At 43.9% G+C, this 22,357-nt stretch overlaps 1 protein-coding gene across 2 annotated transcripts in view; it reads right to left on the bottom strand.

The window, feature by feature from the left end:
• Window positions 1-22,357, bottom strand: part of NFE2L3 (NFE2 like bZIP transcription factor 3) — a 46,111-nt gene that overhangs the window by 5,582 nt on the left and 18,172 nt on the right. For both annotated transcript variants that reach the window (XM_083188916.1, XM_083188917.1), the window contains exons 2-4: window positions 6,660-6,830; window positions 3,986-4,066; window positions 622-723 (exon numbers count right to left, since the gene is read on the bottom strand). In XM_083188916.1, coding sequence (XP_083045042.1) covers window positions 622-723; window positions 3,986-4,066; window positions 6,660-6,830 — 354 coding nt within the window. The remainder of the gene's footprint in view (window positions 1-621; window positions 724-3,985; window positions 4,067-6,659; window positions 6,831-22,357) is intronic.

Raw genomic sequence — 22,357 nt, 5'->3', positions numbered from 1 at the left:
GTCCTAGTATAACGATGTTATTCGCTCACAGGATTTGCACATGCACAAATCCCAAACATCGGGAAGGAGCTTAAGTCGACCTGCTACGAGTGTGTCTGAATTGGCCCCAAAATGTCTACCTTTTAACCCCTGAGTGTAAAGTTTGGTTTTGCCTCCTATGTATGTATGGTGTCCATGACCCCTTGTGTGCCACTGCAGGTCAGAGCTTTGCAGGACAATAGACACGTCAATAGCTGGAGCTAGACTCACCCTTTAGGTAGAGCACAGCATGCCCCCTCAGCGGTGTACATTCACACTCTGGAACCATATAGAATCTCCATGACACTGGTTTCCAAAAGTAGGCAAGTATGACATAGAGAGCAGCTGGTTGGGAAGTCTGTATATCTTATCTAAGTGACCACTAGGGTGGCAAAATGGCAGGGTTAAGTCACTCTAGTGTATACCCATTATTGGTTACGCACCCAATCGCAGCAATTTATAACAGAAACCATCACGAGAAGCTTTCTGTTATTAATAATAATGGGAAAAATCACTTGCCTACACACACTTCACTATCTGTGTCCAGAAAGTTTAAAGAGTCAAAATGTACACTGCAGAACTGAAACGCAAAAAGAATCTTACATTCAAATCAGGCAGAGAAAGGAAATCTTGCCACAATTCTCCCACAGAGTGTCCAGGTCTGGAGGACGGCTGAGCACTATGAAGAGCATTGTCACTTGTGCCCTTTAAGAAAGAAAAGAAAAAGCACAATTATTAATTATTAATTTGTATTTAAGTCAAGCTGCTAAAGAAGCTCCAACACACAATACAATTACATTGTAAGTGGCTGATCACACAGCACAGTTATCGACAGGATCTACATAATACACAACGGCACATTATATTATTACAGATGACAGAAGGAGACAGGCTCAAAGTTGACATTCTACAGTGACACAAGAGAGAAGGAATTGCAGAGGCTGGAGCACTGTGATATGTAAGGGCTGGAGCATAAGGAGTTGGGGAGGTAGACTTGGGTGAGGAAAGGAGATCTGAGGGTGCATTTGAAGACTAGGGGGCTGGGTGAGTGCCCAATAGACCGCGGGGAGTGAAGGGACAAAGGAGAGAGCAGTCATTGGCAAAATGAAGTGGCTGAGGCAGAGTATGTGGGAATGAGGCTGGAGATATAGGAAGGGGTGCAATGGTTGAAGGGTTTTATGGTTAGTCATTAATGATTAGCATCTACATTTTCTCCATTAGCACAGGAACAATATTCGGAGACAAACTTGCAGACAAATAGCCACTGCTAATATTAATCACTTTGCATCAAAAACTGAGAAGGTATCACTGTGTGCAGGAAATACAGTGTACTGGTGCTCATAAATAACATGTCATCGAGGTCACACATGTTTCAACAGCTCATAGCAGATCTAATGTTGAGACCAGACCTGATATTAATAAATGGTATATATGTACATGTGGCCCCCGAGTGTCCAATAGACCACGGGGAGTGAAGGGACAAAGGAGAGAGCAGTCATTGGCAAAATTAAGTGGCTGAGGCAGAGTATGTGGGAATGAGGCTGGAGATATAGGAAGGGGTGCAATGGTTGAAGGATTTTATGGTTAGTCATTAATGATTAGCATCTACGGTACTTGTTTCCTAGCACGGCCACAATCTTGTGGATCGTGTACCTTTAAGTTAAGGTACACGATCCACACGATGGACCAGATTTCCTTTGAAATCAGGTCCATTTTGCCAGCAAAGGTACAAAATCGGGGCATCGCGTCGGTCGGGACCATTAACATTGGTCCCGACGCGACCGACGCGATGCCCCCGATTTCCCCATAGGCTTCAATGTTAAAATATTTTTTAACATTGAAATCGTGAGGATCGCGTCGGTCTTGTGCCATTATAATGGCACAAAATGAGATGGACTTAATTAAGTCCATCTCACCTTTAAAAAAATGTGAAAAATGTGAAATGGGCCAATATGACCCATTTCACATTATAGATGTCCCCGTCGTCACTCCACGATAGACGCCAACCCGAAGCGTGGCGAGCGCAGCGAGCCCACGAGGGGCGGCGGTGCGCGTCCTCCGACTTTTTCATTCCCCTACTATCCACGTCGGCGTGGAGTTGAGAATAGAATAGTGTGGCGAGCGCAGCGAGCCACCGAGCCCGAAGCGACGCGTATAACTTCACAGGTATACGCGTCCGCTCGCCACGCTTCGGGCTCGGTGGCTCGCTGCGCTCGCCACACTATTCAATTCTCAACTCCACGCCGACGTAGATAGTAGGGGAATGAAAAGTTCGGAGGACGCGCACCGCCGCCCCTCGCGGGCTCGCTGCGCTCGCCACGCTTCGGGTTGGTGTCTATCGTGGGGTGGGGTTTACGTCGTTAAATTTGGGGGTCTAGGGAATATTTTACATTGAATCCAATGTAAAATCGGGTCCCAGGGACCCGATTTACATTTCATTCAATCAAAAAATCGGGTCGAAAATCGGGTCGGTCGCGTCGATCGCATCGCATGCGACCAAATCGCATGCGATGCGATCGACCCGATTTTTCCGACACGACCACCCCGATGTAAATCGGTGTGGCCGTGCTAGGAAACAAGTACCGCATCTACATTTTCTCCATTAGCACAGGAACAACATTCGGAGACAAACTTGCAGACAAATAGCCACTGCTAATATTAATCACTTTGCATCAAACACTGAGAAGGTATCACTGTGTGCAGGAAATACAGTGTACTGGTGCCCATAAATAACATGTCATCAAGGTCACACATGTTTCAACTGCTAATAGCAGATCTAATGTTGAGACCAGACCTGATATTAATAAATGGTATATATGTACATGTGGCCCCCGAGCTAAAGCAGAAAATGAAGTTCTGCCGGTACTGAGCCCCCAGTAGATGTTGTTACAGACAGGAGGGCAGGGTACAGATACATGGTAATTATGTATTCATCACCATGCATGTGCACTGTAGCTGTGTCCTTCCATACGGCTGCTCAAAGCAACAGAGCAGAGGCTAATGTGGAGGCAAATGTGGAAACGTGTCAATCTGTACTCTTTTCTTGGGCTTGGTACATAGACTGGTTTAACATGAGAGTAATTCATGCCCCTGTTTCACCACTTGTAAAACTGTAAGGTGCACACATTATCCGCACTTTGTATAGTTTGTCATGTGATGTCAGCTGCCCGCCCCGAGCAGGCATCGGCCCGCCTGCGTCCCCAAGCGTTTTCATGTGGGCGCCCCTGCTCTGGCCCAGTGTCCGCCCCCTCCATCCCCTACCCGTGCAAGTGCCTCGGCAAGTGTGATACTAGCTGAAGGTGTTCGCACAGGGGGTCAAATACGCATGTGCAGTGAATCACCCCCAAGGAGTGTAGGGTTTAGGGTTTGGCAAACCCAGCAGTAACTACACCCTTTCACGTGGGCAAAAAGCTACAACTAGAAAGGAAGGGTTAGGAGGTAGTCCTGTAAAGAGCAAAGCACATTCCCAAACTAAAATCGCCACCTCCTCAGTTTACCCCAGGATGTAGAGTTGCCAGTATTCTATCTTGCCCAGGGCACTCATTGTTAGTTATGGCTCTGAGCCACACTACTTGTTAGTAGAAAGCTTAGTCTATTTAAGTGCTTGATGTGCTATGACCTAGTTTGTGACTGCATACAGATGACCTAGGTATAGACAATACTACTGTTTTGTGCCATTACTCTTTTGGCACAACTTCAAATGCATATGATATAGCCAAATCTGCAAAACCTTAAGTCAGTTTTTCCCAGTTACAAAGGGCCGGATGTAATAAGCTTGAAAAATGATAAAATGGAGAGTGATAAACAGCCAGCCAATCAACTCCTGCCTGCCATGATACAGGATGGATTTGAAAAATGACAGGTAGCATCTGATTGGTTGGTGGTTTATCACTCTCCATGTTATCACTTTCCAGGGCTTAGTACATCTCGCCCCAAAGTCCATTTGCACCAATTTCAAGTGATTTACCTCAAGTGCATTTTCTGTCTGTGCTAGCAGCTGAATAAATTCTTCAAAGAAGAGGGAAGGCTCCGTTGTGTTCCTGTCAGTCTGTCCAATTTTAAAGATTGAAATACGGATTAATGTCATTATTACCAAAACAGCATTTCTATATCACTGAAATCATATGACACCTGTGTAGGATGGTGGACATACAATCACGAATACAAATAATTGTTCTATTGGTGACACAGTTAAAGGCACCTGGAATCAGTTTATCACACAATGCAGCGATATTCTTTACAGGATGAAGAGAAAAGGTCATCCACAATGACACAGACTGTTCCCATCCTCTGGCAAGTCGTATCAGTGGCCAACAGACATTTCATTATTTGTGATTCATTATAAGGACTGTGGGGCCACAAAGAATGCAAGCATTATATAACCAGTTATACAGTATATTAGCAATGATCAGTTAATGCTGACTGACATTTTTATTGGGGTTACTCCATTTCTGTAAAGGTTCCCATACATGCACCGATTGTGCCGATGCGATGTGTGCTATGAGATGGCATCTCATCACACAGTACAAAAAGTATGTGCTGCACATACTTTTTGTACTGTCTTTTTATTGCATTGCATGCACAACGTATGCAATGCGATGCTATTTTAGCACAAAACGCACGGCATAATCGTTGTGTGTATGGGCACCTTTACTCACAATCATACACCCCATTTTATATTTCCCTGGTAGTAGCTTTCAGTAAGTGTGTTTCTTATTATGATTCATGAAATGCTTCCTAAATTACTACACAACATATTCACAGCTCTGGGTATGATTGCCTCTCCTTTGTAATGTAGCACTTCATTTCATAGTTCACTGGTGTACAACATTTCTTACAAGATCAGAATCAACACAAACATGAAGAATACGGCATCTTATCTCTGAAAGCAACTAGTAAGCTGCAGGTTTGTCACTTTCTGGATCTGTTTTCAAAAGGCTCATGAAAAACACTGGAGAATTGTACAAACATTTTCATGAAGAGAAGTTTTTATTTTCTAATTATTTAACTGTGTAATCTCTTCTCAACACATCTTTAGTGTGCTGGGCTGTTTCTGCATCAGACATTTGTTTGGCACAGGTGCACAGATGGTCCAGCACTACCTCCTAGATCTATGCCCTCTGCAAGGAGCTAAAGGTGGCACACTGTATAGGGCACATGTTGGCAGGTGCTAAGGGATCCAATGAAGCAGTATCCAACATGTTGCATAGAATGAACTTTGCTGAGGATACAGGTAAATCATTTTAAATCTCTCTAGATCATACCACAATTAATCCCATTCCCGTAAAAGTTTGACATTTAAAACCATGGCGAGCAGGAGGTGCTTCATGTGCCACATGCATGCCTTAATATGATCACATGACCCTCCTTACAGAGTAATTTCCTTTAAGTTCTCCTAGTGTTTATATTGCCACAGTGTGTAGTGTGGTCTTTGAGGATGAAGACTTCTTACTCATATCACTTTCACATCGCAAACCCGGGTGGTATTTGGGATTTTGAACCTGGGTCTGTCCCGCCCCACACCTTTCACACTGAACCTCGGTCACCCATTACACACAGGGCGACCTGCATTTAACCCTTCTTTTAAACCAGTTTGAATTGCCACATTGGTCGACCCGAGTTAAATACTTTGGAGCTGTCACACTGCACCTCAACCTGGAAATAACCAGTAAATAACCCAGGTATAAGTAGGAATGGCCATCGACCATCGATGATTCAAAATTATTGAAGGTTTAAAACTGATGTAGAATAGTTTTACAATTGATGGGGGAGGACCAGATGGTTCTCCTCCATCGATGGCACAGCATAACTAAATAGTAAATTTTGCTGGCGATTCCCTCCGCAGCGCTGCCACTGCGGAGGGGCCAGAGAGCATACAGAAATGCGGTAAAAACCCAGATAACGGGTTTTTACCGCATTTCTGCTTTAGAGAATCTCCCCAATAGGAACAACATAATATGGAAGCCTTATCTGCAGTGTCCGCTTAGGGCATTCTGTTCCGCCTGCACTCTTCCTCAGCTAAGTAGTCCCCAATAAACAATCTCCTATGTATAATTCCCTGATAAACAGTACTGCACTTATAATAATGACAGGCTACTTCTGAGGCCCTGAACAAATGTCATGTTGCCCAGCACTTTGTAAGAGTAGCAGCAGCAGCTAAAGAGAGCCTTCAATCACTACTCCTGTCTTCATCACACAGCTTGACATATAGGGGGAAATTTACTAAAGGAAATTTGTAAAAAAATAGGTGTATTTGTATCCAGAAATACACTTATTTTTGACATTTACTATTCCGAAAATACGGCAATTCGTAGTCGTATTGATGTGCTATCAATACGAATACGAATGGCCGTATTTTCGGGATAGTAAATGTCAAAAATAAGTGTATTTCTGGATACAAATACACCTATTTTTTACAAATTTCCTTTAGTTAATTTCCCCCTATGCTAGTGTCCGTGTGTAACCGAAATCTGCTGGCAGCGAGTGAAACTACATCTCTTTCTCACAGACAGAAACCATCCCACATACAGAATCACAGAGGCAGTCACACATACAGAAACACACAGAGACTAGCTTTCGAAGCTTTTGCATCGAGCGGGCTTAGCTAATGAGTTTATAAAAACACACTGCTCTGATCTTACCTCTGCTCCTATATTGTTGCTGTCCGCTGAGTCTGTATCTCTGGTGTCACTAGTATGGTCTTCTGTATGTTGCAGAGTTAACTCCTCATCCAGTCCAGCTTTCACATTTTCATTCTGAATGTTGTTGTAATCATAGGAATCTGCGCTGTATCCCAGCTTGTTTTCTTGTTTCTGTAATATTGTGGTGTACAGATTACTACACAGTAGTTTTATTTAGGACATCTATGTAGCTATTCATCCACAAATAATTATTTATTTACAGTTATTTACAGCATATTCTGTTGCGCTTTACACTTAGATAATTACATGGTGGTAGATAAAAGACAAAACCAAGTTGATTTAAATCAGGGTTGCCTACCCTCCCGGGATGGCCGGGAGTCTCCCGAAAATCGGGTCCCCCTCCCGGCCCCACGGAAAGGTAGGCAACCCTCCCGGATTCAGGGGGACCCCCACTGCGCCCCCCGTTTGCGGCATTTAAATGCCGCAATCCGTGGGTCTCAGAGGAAGGGGCGGAGCTAAAATGTCACAATAGCTGATTTTAAGCCCCGCCCCGTCCACTGAGACCCGCAAATTAGGCTATTTTACATCCTGTGGGCAGGGCTTAATGACGTCACATCAAACCCCGCCCCCGAACGGCTGCTGAAAGTCTCCTCTCCGGGCTTCTCCTGGAGAGGAGAATCTAAAAGTCGGCAATCCTGATTTAAATCTGCCGCCTGAATTACCTAAATCTTAGCACTTGCCACAACTTGCAGGATATTAGCAATAAATCATTGAGACAAATACAATTAATGTGCATGTTGCAATGATGACGAGAACCCCCTGCTCTACACTACACTGTATAGTCCAGTGGAACAAATTAGCAAAAGTTTTGGGCACATCGCTATCGTGCGAGTCTTTGCTACACAGCGAAGCCCTCACACATACACATGTGCAGGAGTGCGGAAATCACAGAATAGCAATTTCCACACTTCTGTGGAGATCACTGAAAAACCCCCAGAATTAGGAGCCAATCAAGAAATGGGAAAAAGAAAAAAGGAACATTTTGCTGTCGTCATAAACCATGTTGCAAGGCAGCTTTGTTTTTACATTGGCATTTAGAAATAAGCTGGGACACACAATCTGCCCCACCTGCAATGCAACATGGTTTTGCCAAAGTGCAGATTGCTCCTTTTTTGTTGCCGTTATTTCCTTCTAATTCTGCGTAAGCCCCAATATACCTCAAATATTTTTAGTTGGAATATCACATTGCAAGTATTGTATACACCACCAAATCTCCATTTACAGTTAAGGGGGTATTCAATTTGCTGCGATAATCTGCTTTTGTAGAGACAAAAAAGAGAAAATATGGCTTTTATAGCGAGCAGCGTTATCACAGCTATCCAAACATTCGAAAATTTAAATTTCTCTTCACCTACTCTGGGAAAAGACCTACTGGGATATATACACAAACTAATGGATTAACCCTTTGAGTGCCAAATTAATTTATCAAAATAGTTGTGAAAATTGGCAAGCAAACATTTGTATTCATCATAATGGGGCAGATGTATTAAGCCTGGAGAAGAGATAAACTGGAGATAAAGTGGAGATAACTTGGAAGAGTTAACGCACCAGCCAATCAGCTGTGTTTGAAATATGACAGTTTGGATCTGATTGGCTGGTGCGTTATCTCCTTCAAATTTATCTCCAGTTTATCTCTTCACCAGGCTTAATACATCTGCCCCAATGACCTGTAACGTTTACCTTATATACTGTAGGATATATAATCTGTTTTGTTTTTACACAATTCTTATATTTGAATTTATTTAACAAAAATGAGCGACGCTGGTGTTTTCAGTGGATATTTTGCGCATCTATGACTAACACTCAAAGTGTTAAAAATGTTGCGATCAAACTTAAAGAATTATTCTCATTAAGATTAAAGTACGGTCGGAAAATGATTAAATATTAATATAATATTTGCTAAATCAGACTCTAACAAATGTTATTTGTATATAGCAGTCAGGGAATGGTTGTGTAGGAAAAAATCTGTTCAAATTATACTTTTTTTTTCTTTTTTAAAGAGCATGGTAGGAAATCACTGTCACAAAACAAGTGTTTGCAGGGAAAATGGATCAGTTATTCTCTAGCAGTGTCCTTGATGTATGATAAACTATTTAACATCAAGGAGCCCATTAATCATTAATATTTTTTTTTTATTTCCGGCAGGAGAGGGGAGATTAACCACAAATATTTCATATCACCCTATTGTATGATGGAGGGACCACAGCAGATATCTCTGATGGTGTTAATCTTCACAAAAGTAACTGCCTGCCATGCATGTGTGGTCAGCAGGCCGCACATACACAGGAGTCCAGTTAGTCACTCCGAGCACACGGTAGGGTTGGATACTTTTATAACTACTGTGCCACTGGTATAACTGCATATAGCGGTGCACGTGTGGGCAGCAGGCCGCACATACACAGGAGTCCAGTTAGTCACTGCGAGCACACGGTAGGGTTGGATACTTTTATAACTACTGTGCCACCGGTATAACTGCATATAGCCGCGCATGTGTGGTCAGCAGGCCGCACATACACAGGAGCCCAGTTAGTCACTCCAAGCACACGGTAGGGTTGGATTCTTTTATAACTACTGTGCCACCGGTATAACTGCCTATAGCCGCGCAGGTGTGGGCAGCAGGCCGCACATACACAGGAGTCCAGTTAGTCACTCCGAGCACACTGCAGGGGCGGACACTTTCATAACCACTGTGCCACCGGTATAACTGCATATAGCCGCGCACGTGTGGGCAGCAGGCCGCACATACACAGGAGCCCAGTTAGTCACTCCGAGCACACTGCAGGGACGGACACTTTCATAACTACTGTGCCACCGGAATAACTGCATATAGCCGCGCACGTGTGGGCAGCAGGCCGCACATACACAGGAGTCCAGTTAGTCACTCCGAGCACACTGCAGGGGCGGACACTTTCATAACCACTGTGCCACCGGTATAACTGCATATAGCCGCGCACATGTGGGCAGCAGGCCGCACATACACAGGAGCCCAGTTAGTCACTCCGAGCACACTGCAGGGGCGGACACTTTCATAACTACTGTGCCACTGGTATAACTGCATACAGCCGCGCACGTGTGGGCAGCAGGCCGCACATACACAGGAGCCCAGTTAGTCACTCCGAGCACACTGCAGGGGCGGACACTTTCATAACTACTGTGCCACTGGTATAACTGCCTATAGCCGCGCAGGTGTGGGCAGTAGGCCGCACATACACAGGAACCCAGTTAGTCACTCCGAGCACACTGCAGGGGCGGACACTTTCATAACCACTGTGCCACCGGTATAACTGCATATAGCCGCGCACGTATGGGCAGAAGGCCGCACATACACAGGAGCCCAGTTAGTCACTTTGAGCACACGGTAGGGTTGGATACTTTTATAACTACTGTGCCACCGGCATAACTGCATATAGCGGCGCACGTGTGGTCAGCAGGCTGCACATACACAGGAGTCCAGTTAGTCACTCCGAGCACACGGTAGGGTTGGATACTTTTATAACTACTGTGCCACTGGTATAACTGCATATAGCCACGCATGTGTGGTCAGCAGGCCGGAAAATACACAGAAGCCCAGTTAGTCACTCCGAGCACACGGTAGGGTTGGATACTTTTATAACTACTGTGCAACCGGTATAACTGCCTATAGCCGCGCAGGTGTGGGCAGCAGGCCGCACATACACAGGAGTCCAGTTAGTCACTCCGAGCACACTGCAGGGGCGGACACTTTCATAACCACTGTGCCACCAGTATAACTGCATATAGCCGCGCACGTGTGGGCAGCAGGCCGCACATACACAGGAGCCCAGTTAGTCACTCCGAGCACACTGCAGGGGCGGACACTTTCATAACTACTGTGCCACCGGTATAACTGCATATAGCCGCGCATGTGTGGGCAGCAGGCCACACATACACAGGAGCCCAGTTAGTCACTCCGAGCACACTGCAGGGACGGACACTTTCATAACTACTGTGCCACCGGCATAACTGCATATAGCCGCGCACGTGTGGTCAGCAGGCCGCACATACACAGGAGTCCAGTTAGTCACTCCGAGCACACGGCAGGGTTGGATACTTTTATAACTACTGTGCCACCGGTATAACTGCATATAGCCGCGCACGTGTGGGCAGCAGGCCGCACATACACAGGAGCCCAGTTAGTCACTCCAAGCACACTGCAGGGGCGGACACTTTCATAACTACTGTGCCACCGGCATAACTGCATATAGCCGCGCACGTGTGGTCAGCAGGCCGCACATACACAGGAGTCCAGTTAGTCACTCCGAGCACACGGTAGGGTTGGATACTTTTATAACTACTATGCCACCGGTATAACTGCATATAGCTGCGCATGTGTGGTCAGCAGGCCGCACATACACAGGAGCCCAGTTAGTCACTCCAAGCACACTGAAGGGGCGGACACTTTCATAACTACTGTGCCACCGGCATAACTGCATATAGCTTTGCAATTTTTGGGCACGATCATTATTGCTAAAAGGGCCTGTGAATGTCCTGTTAATTCATTTAGTATGACTTGCTGACCTTCATGCAAATCTTCTGAACACCAGGGGGACATACGTAATGGGGTCTAAGGGTGCTGGAGATGCGGGTTATCAGCTGATCTCTGACTTTTTTTTTAAAAAGCAGCAATCATTTACAACCTTGTTGACCTTGCCTTGTGATTGCCGCTTTAAAAGATCTTGTCTGTTATCTGTATCTCTGGCAAACTTGGACCCTATTTCATATTCCCCCTGTTTATCTTGCTCAAAAAAATGGGAACTAAAAGCTTCCCTGGAAAAATAGCTAGAAGTGGCCTCACGTTGGTAGCACCAAATCAAACATAGGCGGAACCAACGTCAAAATAGGAGTGTTTAATACATCACTACACCTGTGTGTAAGTAATTGGTTTCAATATGCTTGACAGTCTAGTGGCCCCCAGACCTTTAAGCTGCTGTGGCAAACCACAAACCTTCACATTTCAAATGACATCTAATTCGATGTACGTTCCCATGTGCATCGGATCAGATCCTATAGATCAGTATTTCTCAACCTCGGTCCTCAAGTACCCCCCAACAGGGCATGTTTTCTATGTCTCCACACAGAAGTGAAATAATTAGCTCCACCTGTGGATCTTTTAAAATGTGTCAGTGAGTTATGAGCGCACCTGTGCACCTGCCGGGTGACCTATAAAATGTGAACTGTTGTGGGTACTTGAGGACCGAGGTTGAAAACCACTGCTATAGATCATCCGTGCAGCACGTTTGATCTATCTGAATCGGATGCATCAGTATACATCACATCCGATAAGGGCCTGTAGGTCACCACTGGCACACACCTATAGTCTGCAGAGCAGGGAAACACTGGGCAGGAGAGATGCTCTCCTCACTCTACTGCAGATGCCGCTGCCTGTCATGTCAGTCTGATAGGCAGCAGCATCGGCAGCGCTATCCACCTCGGCGACCCCCCAGATCATTCCCCAAATGGGAAGAGAGCTCTTTCAGCTAATCAGCGGTCGCTCATTCATTTGCATGGGAGTTTAGAAATCTGCCCGCCCACCGCTACCGCAGCGTGTTCCCCACCGGCAGCTCACCGGGAGTTACATGCGATAAATCACATGTCTTTTTAACCTAGTTTAGAACAATCAATGAATAATCTCCATTCTTCAGGGTTATGCTGAAACCATAGTTCATCTAGGATGTATGCAGCATTCCACAGACCGGATGCCGGCATTCAGTATATCGACACCAGCTCCCCGATTGGTGTCAGAAGACTGGTGCCGGAACACGGAATGGATCAAGATGACTGTCAGCCTGAATCCTGAATGGGGAGTATGCGGCAAGCAGGGTGGGTGGCCATGGATGGTGGGGTTTAGGGTAAGGCTGCAGGGACCGGGGATTACAGTTTAGGTGATGGGGGTTAGTGTTTGGAGCTATCAGGGAGAGATAGGGCCAGAGGGGAGGTTAGGAGGGAGGGGTTAGGGCTAGGCTGCTGCAAGGAAAGTTTAGGGTAAGTATACTTACTTGACCTCTGTTGTGATTCTATCTATCGAGATGCTGGCCACCAGTAATCCGTATGTATCCCATTCATCCATCAATACAATTACAGTAGATCTTTGCAGACTCAAAGAGAACCTTGCACATCATAGGAACATGCATGAATAAGCTTATATCATCTTCTGCAATCCAAATGGCAAAGATTCCTCGCCTTTTCCCTCCCCAAATGGCAGCAGCACAAATACATTTTGGATAATGGAGGCCACTGCCAATTCCTCCTCCTCCCTGATTTCCAAATGGTAGCAAACCACGTCACTGAGAGTCTGCCGCAGTCCTGCTTCCTACATTACAGGAACCATTAGCGCACAAGCAGAACAGGTCCTGCGCATGATCAAAGTACCGAAGACCAGCACTTTGTGCATGAAGTAGCAGATCTGACAGCAGTATTCAATTGTTTCTGCCAACGGACACTCTAACATCATTTCAACTCGCTACCCCCGGGAGTGACGAGCTGAAATACTTGAAATCACCAGTTTCATTATGGGCTTTTTATGCATTTCGTCCATTAGTTTGGACGTGTTTAGCTGCTATTTGTGGCTAAACCTGACCATAATGAGCACGGTATGCCCCATAAAATGGATCAATTGAATATCAGCCCGCAATCTTTCACTACTTTAGATGAGAGATCAGGCGTGATGTAACAACTGAATACACAGACCTTGATATGAAGGAATAAATTGCCTGGGTCAGGTTGCATTTGTTTAGTAAGGAGGTCAGGCCTACAGTGAGTTCTAGTGTGAACATTTCTTTTTGACAGAATTACACTAATGTTATTTGTTGGTCAAACACAGATCTGTCAGAGCAATTACATAGTGTGGGATCAGTCTAGAGCTCAAACAATAGACAGATGGAGATCCCTTCCTCCAAGAGCTTACAAGCTTCAACAACTCCCCTCTTTTCCAAATGGGTAACTGCCTTCTACGTCTAATCTTTCACAAACATTAAACCAGCCATTGATCATAATGAAGCAAATTTGAGAATTAGATCACAAAATAGTACCATTATTTTATAAACCATAGGTAACATAATAATATGCTGCTAATATTAGAGACTAGCAGTGGCATTAATAAAAATAATAAGGAGGAACTTAGGGGGTGATTCAAGTTGGTTTGCAAAGCACATTTGATTTGCTAATGGACAAAACCATGTGCACTGCAGGTGGGGCAGAGGTAACGTACAGAGAGTTATTTTGTTTTTGTGCAGGGTAAATACTGGCAGCTTTATTTTTACACTGCAATATAGATATCAGTTTAAAGTACACACCACACCCACATCTAAACCCCGTAAACATGGAACAATTTGAAGGACAATGTGGGCGTTTCCGATCGATGGGAACGACCAATTGTTCAAATCATTCCATGCATAGTTAACGTTTACTCTCTCTGCACATGTTACATCAGCCCCATCTGCAGTGCACATGGTTTAGTCCAGGGGTGGGGAACCTCAGTCCCGGGGGCCGTAGCTGTTCTGAGTGGCCCGCCCACCCGCCCGGCGGCTTTGCCGGGAGTCAAGTACAGGGGAATTCTCATGGGAGGCCGGTAGTTCTCGCGAGATTTCTCTTAATCAACAGCAGCCGGAGAATGTCGGTCCTATTCAGCGGCAGCCGGAGCGTGGGACGGCTGCAGCAGGACAATTTGTAAGAGAAATGTTTACATATGGCCCCCGAAGGATTTTTTCCCCATACAAACGGCCCTTGGCACAAAAAAAGGTTCCCCACCCCTGGTTTAGTCCATTAGCAAACCAAATGTGCTTTTCCAACCAACCTGACTCACCCCTTAGTGATTTAGGGGCCAACACACTATTCAAAAAACAAGATCACTTTTTTAATCATGTTTAGAGTAACATTTTTCTGCAGCGTATCGAGCAGATACAGCTGGAACAGTGAGAAATGGCTGCCTGGGATGATGCCTCAGCACAGTGTCACATCTACCATATCACAGAAAACACGGGGCTCTGCATAGGTGGAAGAAAAACCCTCATTTGCAGGAGGCCATTACTGTTTCTCGGAGGAAGGAAGAAGTCTGGCAGAACACTCTGTTTATACATCTGTAACGATTAAGGAAAGGAAATTACCCACATATTTTTTTTTTTATAGTTGACCTTTGTTCACCTAAGTGTTATTTAAATCTGTATTGTTATCACTGATTTTTAATAAATGTATTTATATTGAAACATTTTCACACCAATAGCTGCTACGGGCGTTCTTGTGTTTTTGGTATAAAGTACCCAATACCTGCCTATGCATGTCTCCAAAGTGAACCCCCCAAAGACAATGGAATTAATGTAATGTTTCTATAGCACTGTTGGTTGTGGTGTTCTCTTAACATTATTGTGCTTTGTCCTCTCTGCCCACTGTTTTCAACTAGTTAATTTCATTTATTACAAGTTATTCATTTTCCGCAGCCCTTTACAGAGAATATTTGAACACTCACATCAGTCCCTGCCCCAGTGGAGCTTACAATCTATAAATCTATATTCCCTACCACATGTACAGGCACACACATTCATTCTAGTGTTAATTTCCTTGGGAGCCATTTAACCGAATACCTCTCAACATGACCCATGCCTACAAGTATATTTTTGGAATGTGGGAGGAAACTGGAGTACCCAGAGGAAACCTGTACAAGCACAGGGAAAATATACAAACTCTGCACAGTTAGGGCCATGGCGGGAATCGAACCCATGACCTCAGCGCTGTGAGGCAATAATGCTAACCATTACACCGTCCGTTGTATCTCTAATGCCTTCTGAAGATAGCTTTAGTTACAGCAATCAAGTTACAGAAACTGAAAGCTTGCAATCACCATAGAGCTATGTGGTTCAGGTGATGATATCCACTAATATCAGGGTTGTTTATTAACTCTGGATATATTTGCAGCTCTGCATATGGAAATATTCAATGAAAACCTTTGATACACCAGCCCCTAACTGTACAGACTGTAAAACAAGGCCAGAACTGATAGCAACCTCATCTCTCTTTCCAGTATTATTATGTGACCTTGGACAAAATGCTTTGCCTTTGTTTCCTGCCTACTAAAAATAAGATTTTGAGCTGTTAATACAGACATCCATTGTTAGTCTATTATTAGCAACGTATAAAGGGTGTCTGACTTCCCAGTGTCTACAAATATGTCTCACAGTCAACTGTCTATTGGTGATTGGTACTAAATCCCGCCGGTCGGAATCCTGGCGTTCAAAATTCCGACGCCGTGAATCACCCTCCCCCCCCCCACCCTTGCAGGCTCGCTGCACTCCCCCCACCCCTAGAGGTAGAAAGTGTCTGGATTTCGGTGGTCGGGATTCCGGCGTCGGGATTTTGAACGCCGGGATTCCGACTGCCGGGATATTAACTGCATCCCGTCTATTGGACCAGGTAAATGTGGCTAGCAAGAGTACCATCCCATCAACAGTAAAACCTGACTGGAACACAACAGTATAATTTGGAAACAATGTCCAGGCAAAATACACACTATGCAAACTACAGCTGAATGGCATGGAGGCCAAGCGAGCGCTACTAAGTATTAACCTCAGTATCACAGGTAATTTAATCTCTACAAAAGGAGGGTAAAAAATAGCTAAACACAAGCCATTCATTATTAACACACAGCAGATGTTAACGTGCATTCTAAGCCTATTGTTCAGAACAATTCTCTGGCAGCTGCTGCTCCATCAGTAGGACAGCTGTCCATCTATCATTACCCACAATGCTCTGCTTCTTTTCTTATCAGGGGAGGGCAAGTTGTGTTAAAAGGTTCTTCAAAGGAAAGTTGGGATATAATAAAAAAGAAAAGAAATGGACCCTCAGAAACTAGAAAGAGTGTTAGGTTACCTTTCATTTATGTACACTGGGAAAAGGGGGGACTCACAGAGCTAAGCCGCTGTGTAGGATAAGGGGATACCTTTGGGAAATGCGTTGTTAAAATTCTGACTACTTTTATAGCATTAGTATAGCCGCATTATTTAGTAAAGCTATATATGATACCCAAATGAAAGAACCCTGCAGAAAAAGATGTTTTAGATGTGTCGATTAACATTCCTGACTTTGATATCAGATAAAAAGTTATTTTAGAACCACTAAACCTAAAATAAATCTAAATGCATTTTAAGAGCTACTTAATACATTCACAAACATAGTTAAATATGACAAGATCATTAAAACAGTAGTTAGTACTGGGGCTATACATTTCAATCGGGAGTTTACATTCTCCAATAGATTATAAGATATTTGGCTTCTGACAAAATGAACTGTGTGTGTGTGTGTGTGTGTGTGTGTGTGTGTGTGTTAGGGACTATAGATTGCAAACACGGTGGGGATGAGGACAGTATATTTTCTGTAAAGCACTGCAAAATGGCCCTTATTCAGATCTGTTCTCAAAATGGGCACTGCAGGTGGGGCAGATGTAACATGTATAGAGAGAGTTAGAGCTGTGTGAGTTATTTTGTTTCTGTGCAGGGTAAATACTGGCTGCATTATTTTTACACTGCAATTTCGATTTCAGTTTCAACACACCCCACCCAAATCTAATTCTATCTGCAAATGTTACATCTGCCCCACCTGCAGTGCACATGGTTTTGCCCATTTTGAGAACAAATTTGTACTGCGATCAGATCTGAATAAGGGCCAATATGTAGGCACTAAATACCTGTAAATAAATAATATGCTTCAATTGCACAACTGACTTCCTGTAAGCAATCTTAATGAAGAACACTGAATCCAACCTCTTAGCAGACAACAGCTGATACTTGTCTTTTTATGTTCTAATCTACAGTATAAGGAGTATGTAAATCATTGCTTTTTTCCATACATACATATATTTATTCAAATATGAAGTTGTCAATCATAAGGTAACCCAGATCTTAAGTATCCATCAGAAGTGGTTCTCTAAAATCTAGATAAAGTCATTCACAGAATGGAAGATGGGCAGGGGAGGTAGAGCCTCACATGTCATATACTTCAGAGTTTTGATGATAAAAATGACTATAATAACTCTCCTCCTATAGGGTAACAAAGTATATACTGCTGCACCCAGCACCTATGTATAATGCCCAGATGAATCATCCTGTTCACACATGTGTGTAGATCTGCCTCCCTAGCCACTGACCTCGCAACATTGGTACATAGCACCCAGAAAAGAAGGTGATGTTTATAACCTAAAGGTACTGGGAGAGCATTAGCTTTCTGTCCATACGTCAGCTCTGGGTTAGAAAACACTGACGTTTGGACAGAAAACTAATGCTCTAACAGGCCTCAATTTAATTAGAGCTTATAGCAGGGATTATAATGACTAAATGCTGCAATATGTGTATTATGAATGTACTGTGCCCAGAGGAAACTGATATTAATCTATTTGCAGCATAATTACTTACGGCTGTCTGGAATCAGGAATGCATTCCTGCACCTCCCTTTGAGATATGTACATTTCTTAAATGAGTTTTTGCCACCTGTGCTGAATGAAATCTAGAATAATGTTCTTAGGTACAAGATGTTCCTGCATGCTTTCCCCCACCTCAGGCTTAATCTCCAGTAGTACTCGGCAGCTTTGTCAATACTATAGTGCAGGGGTGTAACTACCGACGGGCACGTCTGCTAGTATGGCAGTCCATATAGCTCCGCTACTGGCCCATACTGAATCTAAGGTGCAGAAATCTCAGAGGAAGGTGCCACCAACACACTTCTATTTACACAATAGGTAATTACACTGACTGATAATGATTTCTTCCGGGTGCATTAAAGTCAGTACAAAAAAACCATATGGCTGCATTTACTAATTACAGCCTCTGAATAGATCATAAAATAAGGACTGGGAGTACTCTAGTAATCCATGTTAAATTTGGAATAGGTATTAAAATGTCAGGATGGTAAAATATATTAGAACACACTTTCAGTGGCGTCCCTATCTTTATGGGTACCCAATTCGGTGTCTTCAGAACCTGGCACATAGGACAGGAGCTGGGTTCTGCACTTAGGACCTTATTCAGGGCCGTTCGCATTGGCCGCTTGTTCTCACAGGGACTAATGTTGTGTTACTGCACATGTGCATTTCTGCACGCACTCAAGACAGCGGGAGAGGGGCGGAGAGGGGCATTGGAAGGCAGACAGCCACATTAACTAGTGTTTCATGGGCGTTCTCATGAGGACGCCCAGCGTTCTCATGCTAACGAGGCTGTGATGTGGGAGCCTAGGACGGGCAGCTGACAGCATCGGATGTCAGCTGCCCGCCCACTTCCTTCTGAACGTGCACACATATGTAAGGGTGCCTCAGACCACCCGTACATATGAGTGCACGTTCCACATCATTCGTTGGTCGCCGAAAATCAAATGATGTGGGTGTTTATGTAAAACATCCATTCACAGACAGTGCGAAGGAACGCATCTTGCGAATGCTGGGCTGTCGTACCACCATTCGCAAGGCAGGGTTAGGATGACTCGCAAGGATGCAAATTCGCATCTGAGCGAATTAACCAGAATAACCCCCTTAATCTTATAGTGCAGTATCCGGCTCCTGGGGTTGTATTTCCATCGAAGTGCACAATATTACCGAAGGAACTTTATGAACGAATTATTTCATGGTGTGAACACTGGGTTTTGTTTTATTAACTTATTACACTGGATTAGTTTATTTTGCATATGTATGTAAGGAGAAAAATGTATCTTTAAACGTATCAAACAATTGGGCGTGACCTATTTGTGAATCATTTTCTGATATTATTATGGTCTCGTTAAGGTTTATATGGTCAATTTAGTTCTGTAGCTTGTTTAAATTGGGGCCTGGAATAAAACTTTCCCCTTTTTCTTAATATTTAGATTTTTCAAAGCATGGAGACATTCCTGGATGTCTACATTTTAGAGTCTCCTGGACAATCTGTGAGAGTAGACATGTCTGTTCAAAAGTCAGAACCAGAATGGAGTGATAGAAAACTGGGCAGCATTTGATATACAGATAGACAAAACAAACTGCTCTGTACACTACATTTTCCAATTAGTTCTCTGGATGACCTACTCATCAGCATTAGTACTAGCCAATGATCTTATTGGCTCAAGTACCAACATCCCACGCCAGATGACAGCTTTAGTCAGATAAACATTTAATTGGTAATTGATGGTATTTATATATTGGACTACCTCTGTAGTACAAGGCTTCACATTTACGAGAAAACAACCCATTGTTTCCCCCACATCACACAGTGTACCATTGTCTGTGTAGAGCACACACAGTTAAGGTGTTACATACACACAGGTATGGATGAGCCAAGCCAACATTCAGCCTATAAAGTAATTGAGTGCCAGTGACATCACATAGACATGAGGAACAAAGGTCTTTGTGAACTGGAAGCTTGTATTCCGCAGAATATTGGTCCAGCCAGAAGTACTTACTGCTCCCACACTCTTTGCTTAGCAGAATCCAGTAATCATGGAGCTGGAAGCAAAGCTCTTCCAGCAAAGCTCACACTGAGCATTTTTCGCCCATTTTCACCGGGGTAGACGGCTGGGAAATTTACTTACGTAGATGGGAGTACTATTTCATATGGGATGTTGCTATGGGCAACTAATCAGAATCTATTATGATTAATGGGCCAAGTGGCTCTTGTATGCTGTCACTTTCTATGTGTATATCTGCTGCATCTGAAATGTGCAAGTGCAAAGCATGTAACAGCACAGAGCTGCATTCCTCAACTGGTTCAGTAATTCCTTAGGAATATTGGTTCTCTTCAGGAAATTGCTTCATCTACGATGTGTAGATGAGGGGTGCATTTGAATGAGACTGTGCAAGCAAGGTTCTGGCAAAAAGCATGCATGTAATTTTACTCCCAGAGGAATCACAATAGTTATTTTCCTTCTGAGATAATAAGCCCTATCTTTCAGTATGCTAGGATTATACAGTAGGTATTTTCTTTTTATGAAAAGGCATAACATATCTGTTCATTTCCTTCCAGGAAATCACACTCTGACCCAGTGTCTCCATTGCTAGGCTGTGACTCAAATATCATTGATTGGTAGTTGGAAAACTACAGTACACCCATGAAATACACCCATGAAAAAAAAATAACTAAGTACCAATATACAATATATAGCATTTCTAGTAACTAAGCTTTTAAAAATAGGATTTAGGTACCTACTGGTAAATCCATTTCTTAGTATCCGCGGGGGACACTGGAGAGCTTTACACTGGGTATAGAGGTGTCGCTATTGAAAGCTGGGCACTACTAAAAATCAGTAGTGTACGACTCCTTCCCCTCTACTACCCAGCAGCCTCCAGTTAGGAAAATGCAGACTGAGAGGAGATGGACAGGCGAAAACAATAACACCCATAGCAAACAAACAATACCGGCAGGTGACAAAAGAGCAAAGATGGCGTCCAGTGTCCCCTGGGGATTCAGAGAAATAAATTTACTGGTAGGTACCAAAATCCTATTTTCTAGTTCATCCAGCAGAGGACAATGGCAAAGTTGTAGGACCCACGATGCCCCCAACAGATATGGTGGAATAAAGAGACAAGAGCAGTTGTCAATGACCCTTGACATATGCTTGACAAAAATTAAGCTCTCTCTATCGAGCCAAGGACTGATTAGAAGACCCACCTCGACTAACTGCATAATAAAGGAATAGATGAACCAGAATCTGTTCATTTAGCGGAATGCTGAAACGGACTTAGAAAAGGAATGCCACCTGAGTATGGAGTTCAGCTCTATCCCCATGAAATAAGAGGCAAGGAGGTTTTCAAGACAGGGCTCCAAGTTTTGAAAACCTATGAACCTAGGCCAAAGCCAAAGGCAGCACCGTTTTCCAAGAAAAGAACGTCAAATCATTCTCCTCCAACGGTCCGAAAGTTAAGGACGGCAGGAAGGACTAGGTTGAGATCCTACAGAGCAGTAGGAAGTACGAAAATGTTGAATTGAAACAACCCGGGAAAAAGTTCTGTACCTCAGGTAAAAGAGCCAAGCGTCGAAATGTGAACCTTAAGTAAACCAGCGTACAGACCAGTCTGCAAGAATAGTAAGAGGCAAGGCAACCAAAATCTGTGAAAGACCAACCTTTTTCAGCACACCATGGTTCATAGTTCCTATGCTAATGAGCTACTGAAACCAGTTTTTAAATGAGAATGCCCCCTCTATTAGTGTGGGAGTCCCAACAGCCACGCCATCAAACGCAGCTGGAGCAAACCCTGATGGATGAACAGGCCTTGTTGAAGGCTTAGGGGAAGAGACCAAGGATTGTTATCTAAGAGCAGATGTTGGTTAGAGAATTGCAGTACAATTTGTTGGTCTGGGTCTAATGGAAGCCCTGTCGTGAAAAACTTAGTGTTCATTCTAGCACCCGCTACCTTTGAAAACACATGCAGTTCTTCTTCCCTGCCTGGGGTGTCGCTGTCTGCTTTAGTGCTTCTAGCACAGTGTGGTCTGTCTATCAGCACTGAAATGCAAAACAGACCTGTGCTAGAAACACCACAGAAGGCAGCGACACCCCAGGCAAGGAAGAGAAACTGCATGGGTTTTCAAAGATAGCAGGTGCTAAAATGAACACTAAAAAACTGACATGGTAGGTGTTTCACAAATTGTAATGTGCAGCCTCCAGAGAAAAGCTGGCGGATT

This window comes from Crinia signifera, chromosome 5 (genome assembly GCF_055691185.1).
Source record: "Crinia signifera chromosome 5, ASM5569118v1, whole genome shotgun sequence".
NCBI classification, from domain to species: domain Eukaryota; kingdom Metazoa; phylum Chordata; class Amphibia; order Anura; family Myobatrachidae; genus Crinia; species Crinia signifera.
Note: the sequence above shows the minus strand (reverse complement) of the source record. Positions and strands in the feature narration are given on the sequence as shown.